This window comes from Triturus cristatus, chromosome 2_2, assembly GCF_964204655.1.
Source record: "Triturus cristatus chromosome 2_2, aTriCri1.1, whole genome shotgun sequence".
Lineage (NCBI taxonomy): Eukaryota > Metazoa > Chordata > Amphibia > Caudata > Salamandridae > Triturus > Triturus cristatus.
The window spans coordinates 573635238-573646462 of NC_140582.1; the positions used below are offsets into that span (position 1 = coordinate 573635238).

The 11225-nt window shown below is 43.7% G+C and overlaps 1 protein-coding gene across 1 annotated transcript; it reads left to right on the plus strand.

The window, feature by feature from the left end:
- The first annotated feature begins 479 nt into the window (after positions 1-479).
- Positions 480-989, plus strand: LOC146862523 (CGG triplet repeat-binding protein 1-like). Its single transcript, XM_085643093.1, has one exon. The coding sequence runs from the start codon at positions 480-482 to the stop codon at positions 987-989; it is 510 nt and encodes a 169-aa protein (XP_085499219.1).
- The last annotated feature ends 10236 nt before the right edge of the window (positions 990-11225 follow it).

Consider the following 11225-nt stretch of genomic DNA (forward strand, 5'->3'; position numbering starts at 1 on the left):
TCGCGCGGTTAGGTTTCACTTTCTTTGCAGGTGGCTCATCCTTCCCCTTCTTCCCGTTTTTGCCCAAATGTGATTTTTTCTTAGCAGGCACTTTGGGGCACGGTTGTTTTTTGGGGGGAAACACTTTTGCATTATGTTTTTGATGTTTACCTCGCACCCCCACTGCCCTCCACCCCTCCACAGACGACTCAAAGTTGCCTAGCGGGACCACACAAGTGTGCCATTTCCCTTCGAAGGACTTCTGCCTACCTGTATGTTAATGCGCCATGTATGCAACTTTGCTTCAGAGTTACATGCATTTTTAATCACGTTTAACCTACATTTTCTTAACTTTTCATCCAACAACTGCAATGTCCTTTTCCCGTTTGGAACACATCTAGTAACACCAAATATATTTGTAGGTGAGTTACGTGAGTGCGCCACAAGTCAGAGATCTTTTGGATTCCAAGGGAGCAACAAGCCACCACAACAAAAGCACGATGGAGAAGTTTCTGCAGCCTTTGAAGACTGTGAAGCACCGATCACATCTACCTACCCATATAACCGCAGCAGATCGGGCCAAAGAGTACAGCGCCGTGATGCATGCTGATGGTGGCATGCTGTTTTGCAGTGTGTGCAATGTGGCGGTGGACCACTTCCGGAAACACACAGTTGATATGCATGTGATGTCCCAAAAACACTTGAAGCACTGTTCAGATGATCCAGACCCTCACTCTTCACCAAAACGTGCCCGTCAGATGACTGTGAACTCACTTTTCACAAAGAGTACAGCTGCCGGTGCCTCAAACCAGGAAATTATAAGTGAGTGGGTCAATGTCTGCACAGCGCTGAACATTCCGCTGAGCAAAACCGAGCACCCTGTGTTGCGCAAGTTTCTCCATGAGCGAGTACGAAATGGTGGAGCAATACCTGGAAGTCATCAGCTTCAAAAATGTTATCTCCCAGAGAGATATATAATAGCAAAGAACGAGCTGAAAGAGCACTTGTAAGATCAGAAGATCAGTGTTATATTTGATGAAACACCTGATGTTGAAGGGTGTTGTGTATTGAATGTGTTATTTGCAGTGGTCTCTGCGCAGGGTGGCCGTAAGAGCCACACCCATCTAGCAGACACAGTGTTCCTCTCACAGTGCAACCATGGGACTGTAGCACAAGCAGTTGTGAAGGTGCTCACAGAGTGCAGCATAGCCTTTCAGGACGTTATTTCCTTTAACACTGACAATGCGGCATACATGCTCAAGGCATACAACACTGTTTTGAGAAATCTGTACACAAACTCCATGCATATCACATGCTAGGCACACATAATGAACCTAATTGGAGAGTCATTTAGGAAGCCTTTTGTGGAGCTAAATGCTTTCCTTCTGTACTTCTCGCGCATCTTTTACATGGCCGGTAGCAGAAAGAGAAGGTACCTGCACCATCTTGCTGAGAACCATGGGATGAAACCAGGATGGCACCTGACCCTTGCAGTACCCGGTGGAATTCTTGGTTTGCTGCTGTCCAGTACCATTGCAAGCATTTTGAGGCCTATGCTGGGTTTGTTGAGTCTGAGATGCAACTCAGCAAGTCTCCCCCAGATGCCCTTGAAAATCTGCAAAGGATTTTGAACAGCGACCAAAGAAACTGCATTAAAGTGCAATTGGACATTGTGGCCGAAAAATGTCAAAACATTTTACATCTGATGGACTTATTCCAGAGTCAGACACCAGTGACAATGAAGGTGTATGATTATTTGGAGGACCTTCACATGGACCTAACACATAATTCAGTCTTCACTCTGGAGTCACTACAACCATTTCTACAGACCACTGCAGGGGCTAAATTAACTCTGACACAGAAAAAAAAGATAGCCCAGCTTAATGAAGCTTTTGAAAATTCTCTGGAAAAGGCGGGCCAATACATGGGGGAGGCCCAACCGGGCATTGGGTTCTTGAAGCAAGTGCGCCTTTTCAATCCTGCACAACTCTGCATCCTGCCTAAGGACAAGAGTGCATATTCTACCATCCCTGGTTTCAGTGAATTTCCCGATCAGGAGCTTTGCCTCTACTTTGAACATGTAGGCCCAGAAGCAGTACAGGCATCTGTTTCTGGGGTGATTGACACTGACCTCTTTCCATCCGGGCATTATTGTTTTTGCATTATAATCAGCAGCACAATAGTGGGCTAGATTTGGACTGCTCAGAAGAACTGCAAGATTAACACGACAAGCATATAGGTTCCGTGGGCATTTATTCATTAACAAGTTTATGTACTATATGTAGCCTTGAAGACAAACAAAGTGTCTACATTGTAAATAAACCAAATATACATAGCTTCATATCGTTAAATAACTCAAAAACGAAGATATCTGTGTTTGTTGTAGGAACAACTGCCAAATAAAATGCCGCTAAATTGCCGCTAAATTTCCATATTTGTGCTGCTAAATTTCCATATTTGTGCCGCTAAATTTGCTAATCCTTGCCGCTATATCCTGGGGGGTCTGACTTATAAACTAAACCACCCCCTGAAAACGCTGCACTTTGTGCCTTAGTGGTAATATACTTCAAATCTGTACAATGACGGCTTGTCCCGCAACATGCTATTTCCATGTACTCAACTAGTCCTCACAATTCTATCCCTACTTCCTCAAATTGTTATCATCTATGACTTAATTAGTAGATGATTCTTTCATGTGCACCCATATTATGCACGGCCTTCAGAGTTCAGACATGTTCTATATGTTGTAAGGTGCAGGTTTTCCAATGTCGTAATATCCCTACTTTTGCTGTTGCCATTGATGAAGCTAGCAGCCTTTTGGCAAAAAGTGATACTGCAGGGAGGTCTGATAAATCAATTAACAGTAGCATTTAATGGTTAATTTATATTAGTCTCATTTTTCAAAGTGTTCTTTTTGTTTGCTCAATATATAACTAATTTGTGATAATCCCATTCCACATATCACATTGCATTGTGTTACACCTTAAGCAATTAGAGTCCACAGCCACGTGTGCCCTGTGTCATTGGTATTACACAAAATCAGCCCCCGCAAAATGTGATGATTAGACCAAGTCTACAATATCTCGCAGATGTTCATTGGTTTATGGTTGAAAGGGGCCCCCCTGAAAATTTGGGGGGCTCTGGAGGGTTATAGGCTGTGTTGGACTGAAACAGAAAAGAGGCTCACCACCAACAAAAAAGTGTCCCTTATTAGTGAATTAGATAACCAAAAAAGTGTCCCATGTTTGCTAACTGGGCCGGTTTTCAACTTGTACAGAATCACAGCATACTGTTTTGCAAGGTATGGAAGACTGAATTGATTTAAACTGGCTTATAGCACTGTTTATTGTAATATTGGGGACACCAACAGTCAAAGCTGGCCAGGCAGACTATAAAACAGGCCCACAAACAGCTAAAAACTGGCCTACGCACTGACCTATGAGACCAACCTATCAGGCACTGCCTGATTGCCCTGTATGCCACTTCGATGTTGCTTGTAAGCCCTCCTCTGCGGTAGGGGCTGCAGAGGACTGTGTTACACTGTTGCCCTGTGTAGTTCATGTGGTGTCCAATAACATCGTTGAGAATTTTACAATAGCTAAGTTTGACTCAGGACTCTCAGTTATTGGTCATGTTTCTCCATCATCCCATCATATTCTTCATCTACTCCCAGCCCTCCACTCTACTAGGGGCTGTTATATGTATATGGCGACCTTTCCCTCTTTGTGACATGGCGTACCTGTCAAAAGGTGCACATGGCGCAAATAGAGCAATGCGCAATATTAGAAAGAATGCATTGTCCCTATGGTAGCTACAAACTCGCGCTGCCCTAGGGGAAGCGCATTCAAGTGAAATACAGAGGCTCTGCTTCAATGAGGCACTGTGTCTCACAGTGCAGGTGGCATGCAGTCTGCACTTTGAAGAGGGGAGAGAGATCCCCTTGTAGACGGGTGCAGTAAGTGACTGAACCTGCCTTCAGGGGGCTATCTGGGCGGTTCCTGGAACCTCGTTTATCCCCTCCAGAGGGCTCCTTCTTGTAGCGCACTTTCAATGCGCCTCCTATGGGCATATTTGCCTCTGTCCCCATGGCCATAGTATGGCTCGAGAGCAAAGGCAAAGTTATAGAACAGGCAATTTGGCAAACTTTAAAAGATGTTTAGATAATCAAAACCTAGTGCAAATGCTGTAAGAATTTCTCAGAAAAACAAGATATAAACAGCATGTGAAACAAACCTAGGGAAAAAAAAAACGTAAATTCAAACTATGGGGCATATCAACAAGGGCTTTATCTCTGCTTTTTTGGCTTTAAAAGCCAAAAAAGCAGAGATAAAACTAGCACCCTATCAACAACAGGGTGCTAACATGCAAATTTGCATGTTATCACCCATTTACTCTTCGCTTCCCCTTGCATCTCTAATGAGATGCAAAGGGGGCGTTCCAGAGTAAAATAATAGGAGAAATGTCGCTAAGAGACATTTCTCCTATTATTAAGAATATCGCTAACCCTGTTAGAGACAAAAAAAGCAGCGCTAACCGCGGTTAACGCTGCTTTTTTACGTCTGGTATTTTTCTGGGTTAGCCATGATATCCTATGGAAGGAGGATATCATAGCTAAGTTTATCTGTCCCTATCAACAAGCTAACGTGTGATTATCGCTGGGTTTCCAGCGATAATCTCACGTTAGCCACTTAGTGTGAGGATTTTTATCGCTATTGAGATAAGCGTTGCTAATATCACGCTATGTCAGCGATAAAAATCAACGCTAGCCGGCGATAATTATCCTAGCGCTAAGTGCGCTTAGCGATAATTATCGCCGGTTGTTGTTGATATGCCCCTATGCTAGTTAAAGCAATAAATATTTTAGTTAAATGGAGTAAAAATGTTATAAGTAAAATGAAACAAAAATGATGAAATATTTCATAGAAAATATTTGAAGTAAAAGCTCAATGTTACTATTTTCCATGAAATATGTTGGGCTATTAAGCTCCCTTCACAGCTGCCCTGCTCTGTTGTGCTTTCGGGTATCTGTTGTTTGTTTACACATAAAAAGTTTCTGGAGGTCCAATGCCTTTAGAAAGGCTGAAAACGTTCACTTGAAAATGAAGCTCCTTCACTCACCAGGCACAGTGGAGACGTTTCTGTGGGCAGGCTGAAGAAACATCCTCTTACAATTGGTCGAACATTTTTTCTCCAAGGCAATCTCCAGGACTTTCCATATTCTGCCAGTTCTAGAGGGGATTTCCAAATGGCGATAGGTCCCAAAACGAACCTGCACTCCTCTGTCCGTAGAATCAGCCAGAGTCTAGTTCTACTAGACCTAAAGACATTTCTGGCTTCAGAGATTCAAGTTGAAAGCAGGAGACGCTTTCACCAACGCTCAGGCAGGCAATCAAAAATCATTCAGTGTTGCATGCAGGAAAATAGGGGCATATTTACAACGAGGCGATAAAAAATTATCGCCGCTTTAGAGGCCGTTTTCGGCCGAAAAGCAGCGATAATTTTATCGCTATATTAGCAAGGCCACGCTAACGCGTGAAACCTTGCTTTAGCGTGGGGATGTCTAACGCCCAGCTTTGCATCTCTAATGAGATGCAAAGTGGGCGTTCCTGACCTGACATGATAGGAGAAATGTGGCTAAGCGACATTTCTCCTATCATCAAGCCCCACGCTATGAAGCATAGCGTCAGGAAAAGTAGCGATAACACCTGTTATCGCTACTTTCCTAACACCTGCTTCAAGACTGACTTAGCCATGATATCCTATGGAAGGAGGATATCATGGCTAAGTTTGTGAGTCCCTATCAACATGCTAACGTGAGATTATCGCTGGGATTCCAGCGATAATCCCACGTTAGCTAGTTAGCGCTAGGATTTTTATCGCTGATGAGATAAGCGTTGCTAATAGCATGCTATCTCAGCGATAAAATTCGGCGCTAGCCGGCGATAATTATCCGAGCGCTAAGTGCGCTCAGCGATAATTATCGCCGGTTGTTGTTGATATGCCCCATAGTTTTTTGCTTCAGAATTGCCCATTAGTTCTCTTCAGAATTTGGTTGTTGCAGGGCTTATTGGAAGGTGAAACTAGTCAGTGAGTGGTTGTAAAACCTGGGACAATCCATTACTATTCTCACTAACCTCGGGCGGAGACCTCCGCCCGCAGAGTGTGCGGAGATTTGCCTTCTCCGCGTTGTGCGGAGAACGCGGAGAAGGCAAATCTCTGCACACTCCGCGGGAGTTGGCCAGCCCCCGCTGTAGCTGTAGTAGCTGGCTCAAAATGCTCCAGCTACTACTGAAGTTGAATGCCGGAAGTAAAATGCTACAAAGAAAGGGGGTGGCAAAAGTCGTCTTTCTACAACACTGGTATGAAAAACATTTTTAAAGAAATAATCCGCACACCTTGAGCAGACAAGTAAAAGTGTTAATGTTTTTCTGATGCATGACATCTTGGAATGGAAATTTCACTCACATTGTTCCTCATACCTCCTAGAGTAAATTATTTTACATTCAACATGTGCAACTGTGCACTCTGCTGAAAACAAAACGAGTATGCACATTTACGAAGAGTTTGCACAACACGGGCATCAAGCACAGTTGATGCACTGGTAGGATGAACTGGAGAGAGCAGAGTGCGCCACATCTACAGAAATGATGCAATTCTGGTTTCGCCAAGAGCTGGTGCACTTTGCGCAGCCATTCGCCAATGGAGAGAATGATGTGCCACAGGGCAAGGGTGTCTGAGTTGTGATCTGCATAGTTTCTGTGCAGGAAGGGGCCACTTGCTGCATAAAAACTAAGCAGTAGGGTGATTTTCTCTATGAAGGTGTACTACAGAATGCTGCACATATGTAAAGAGAATAAAACAAAGCAAAATAAAGATATTTCTCCCGATTACAGCAGCCTAAGGAAGGTGCAGGATTTTGGGGGTAAATCCACATCTACAAGTCTTAGAAGTATCAAATTTGCTTCAAAATCCATGGATGGAATGCTCGGGAACACCCATGCACAGACCAATAGAACACCTCCCTGATGCAAAGGATGGCAAGACAGCACAATGTACTGCATTGCATTACTTTTTGTTACAAATCAAATCAACTTGTCATTTGTTGACATTGATACATCCAAAACAAGATTTTGCATTGGGCCTGCGTTAAAAACGTAATGCAAACCTGACGCAAAATCTTTGTAAATCTGGGCCTACAAGTTCACATTCTTGTAATAGAAAAAGTGATCCCATTTATTCTGTATATATCAGTTGTAATTTAAAGACTTGTGGTCTGGAAGTCAGCTCTACGTTTATTTTAGAATGACAGTGTGTAGTAATAAGAAGCATCGCTTATTAACAAGAAAAAGTGCTGAAAAACATTACTGAGCATTATATATTTACTATGGAGGTGTGTGAAAAATTGAGTTGTTGGTTGAATGGGGGGTGACTCCTGTCCAAGAAACAGTCACAATCCCTGTCAGGGTGAACCCCAAAAGTCACTACATTAACCTGTGCTTAGCCCTCTGGTAACTTGGCACAAAAGAAGGCAGGCTTAACTTGGAGGCAATGAATTAGGTATTTATGCAGCACTCAAACTATAATAAAGTGAAAACAAAACACAAGAAAAATCCCGAATGAAATTTAGAACAATAGAGTACATTTTAATAAAATATTTCATGCCCAAACAATAATATCCAACCAGTAGACCTTGAGTTATGAATTTTTAAATTTTAAAGTAAAATCTAGCACTGAAAGATCAAAGCACCAACCCCATACATCGAGTCGCGCAAGACCAGGTCAAAGTAAAAAAGTATAGGTGACCGCGATGAAGAGTGGTTCAGATACAAGAAGTGTATTGGGCCTAGACAGTGCTTATCTTTGTATTTGGAAGAAATTCAGAGAAAAATGTTAGGAGAAAGTAAAGTTCAATGGGGTAAGGCTGCAGGTGGTGTCAGAGGAGGAGGCATTGTCACTGGGGAGCCACTGGAGGAAATCGGGGTGAAGAATTTTACATTTGCACTTAGTCTCTTTTTTGGAAGTCAAAAATCTTCAATGGGATGATACTGGAGACTGTAGACAACGTTCCAGGTAGCCGAACACCTCTTTGCTGAGGGGCTGCTAAGCAGGATTTGCGGCTGCAGAGCAGAACGTAGCTAGATCTGCCGCAAAGTCAAGCTGACCGGAAATGCACATGGGCAGATAGACAAGCAGGTTGGTCCCGGCCTTCTCTTGGTTCTCAGAGCAGTTTTTAGCCAGAAAGTTTCAAAGTCCCACATTTTGGATTTTGACTATCTGGACACATTAAGCACCACCACCAAAGGTCCAGGACTGGAGGGGCACCATTTGTGTGGGTTAGGACTCACTCAGGCTTGGCCAGGTTCGAGATGGTTCAAGCTATTTCTGCCCCTGAGGCACTGATCAGCATGCATGCCCCTGAGGGCTAAACACGCTCTAGGCAGCAACACAGTCTTTCCAGGTGCAGCAAAGCAGTCTTGTTGAGTATACAGCAGGACAGAGCAGCAGTAGACAGTCCTCTGAGATTCCTTTTGTATGTGCAGAAAGTGAACTGAAGAGTGGGCATGAGAGTACTATCTTTATCCCTGGTACCTTCTTTGAAGTAGGAGAAGTTTCTAGAAAATTCCCTTTGAAGTGAATGAAGTTTGCTGCTTCCCCTGCTCTAGCTTCAAGCTGACTACATGAACAATGCAGGGGTGACAAGTCCCTTGTATGAAGGCAGAGGATACCCTATTCATTAATATTTATATCTTTATTTCGGTCACTAGGACCATAAAAGAATAAAACAATTATACATACAATAAAATGCACAGTTCAAGGCAATACAATATATCCCAAAGAATGCCATAGTTATCAAAGACAGCATACATAGTATCCGGTTTACACAGAAACTACGAATAATTCTTGTGGCTAGTAAAATAGAAACTGCGACAATTTACAAAGATCATTGACTACTTTTAGGTTCACTATTCAGTTTGATGTGGTAATTGCGAGCAAACCACATGGCTGTTAAAAATTTCGCGAGTGCGAAAACTATAAAAGGTGTCAGATCAGTTTTTAAAACTCTGTAAGCTGACAAATAGAGAGAATCCTAGATTTTTTAATAAGGGTACCAACCAGTACTTTCTCGGTCTTTGATAGGCTAGACAGAAAAATAAAATGTGCAAATCAGACTCGGTTGTGTGACCGCATGCTGGGCATTGAGGTGTAAATTGCGAATGGGACCAATTAGCCATGTATTCCCTAAGAGGTAGGGTGCCATAGCGCCATTGTAAATAAAGTTTCCTTGTTAAAGGAGGACTTATATTATCAAGAACTGGTTCCCTGTGATAGGTGTCTTTGAAAGTCAAGAATTTCTCCGACAGAGATCCTACCCGTACACTCGCAGTAGCCACACGCAAATTATACTCATAAAATGTTAATGCGAGAGTTTTGCGTGGGATCTTACAACAAGTGTTTACTGGGTCAGACCAGAAATCTGGTCTTCCTATCTTTTCGCATGCCAGCTTGACAAACTTTAACCATGGGATTTGAGAAATTTTTACAAGGCAAAGAATCTCCTGGAGTTCTGCTCTATATCCCAGGAGTTCCGGTGAGCTCCATAATTTGCGCCAATATATGATTGGTTTAAGGGCAAGCTCCTCGGAGATGGGTTTTAAGCCTAGATCTAATCTTAATGGCAATAAGGGAGTGCTGGGCGGTAGAGCTGTCAGATGCCTGAGCAGGTTATTCTCTATGACCTGGAGTTCCTGATTTAGAGTATGACCCCAAATTTCTCCTCCATAAAGCCCATCGGCCCTCGCCTGGGTTTTGTAGATGTGAAGGCGGGGGCCTAGAGGCTTATAATTCAGGCCCTTTGCCATTCTACAAATGGCGCCAGTCGTCTGGGTCAGCTTGAGTTTTACCTTTGTTTGATGTGAGTCCCATGTCATGTGCTGGTTAAATGTGACCCCCAAATACTCAAAGGTGTTAACCCTCTCCAAACTGATATGGCCTATGCGCGGGCTCGGACGTGTTGTGGGGGGGGGTTGAAGATCATATATTTTGTTTTTCCCGCGTTGATCTCCAGACCATGTTTGCTGCAAAAGTCCACGAAGCCATCCAGGACCCTTTGAATACCCATCGGGGATTTGGATAGCAGCAGGGTGTCGTCCGCGGACATAATCGCGGGCACCCTGGTGCCAACCAACTTGGGAGAGTCGATGTTGATTAACTCATTTAGGTGGGCGAAGACCCCGTTGACAAAGAGGCAGAAAAGCGTCGGTGCAAGCACACAGCCCTGTCTAACCCCCCTGTCAACGGGGAAAGGATCCGAAAGGACTCCTCCTCTGCCACACCTTACCCTAGCATAGTTTCCCCAGTGTAGCATCTTCAGAAGTACCAGGAGCTCCTCTGGTACCCCTAGGTCCGTCAAAACAGCCCATAACCTGTCTCTAGGGACTAGGTCAAAGGCTGCTCGCAGGTCAACAAACACTGAATATAAACTACCCCCCTCAGTTAAGACGATCTTCCAATAGAGGATATTCAAGCGGAAGATCTGGTCTACCGTTGATACACCTTTCCTGAACCCCGCTTGGAATGGACTCAGGATGTCATTCTCCTCCATCCACAACTGGAGTCGATTTAATATTAATCTTCCAAAGATTTTTTGTGAGACATCAATTAGACTTATTGGTCTATAATTGGCTGGGAGCAGGGGCGAACCCTTCTTAAAGATGGGGAAGATCTCCGCGCCCAGCCACGTCTCCGGAACCTCCATGCCCCCCAAAATGGAATTAAAAAGTAAAGCAAGGTAGGGAGCCCAAATGTCCTGCTCATGTTTGAAAAGGTCCCCTGGCAGACCATCCAAGCCTGGGGCCTTGCCAGACGCCAACCCAGCAATAGCTACTCTAACCTCGCTAATTGTAAAATACTCTGCATTAGTGATATTTTCAATCGCCATTGGTGGAGAGACTATCAGGTTCCCTTCCGGCAAGCGGTATAAGGAAGCGAAATGATCTGACCATGCACTAGCAGAAATAGTTGGCTCCACTGCGGGCATCAAATTCCCAGCTTCATTATTTGCGGTACGCCAAAATTTGCGAGAATCTCCTGAAGCTAGTGCAATGGTCAGTGATTCCCATTTATCACTTTCCCATTCCTTTTTTGCATTATTCAGTAGGGTTTTGTACAATGATCGCTTAGTCCTAATGAGCTCAATTCCCTCTCTCGCCTTAATGGAGTTTAGTAAGCTAGTTTTTGCATTTCGG

What these genes read in the sequence shown, in the direction of transcription:
- LOC146862523 (XM_085643093.1), top strand. Translation starts at nt 480, where the DNA reads ATGGAGAAGTTTCTGCAGCCTTTGAAGACTGTGAAGCACCGATCACAT.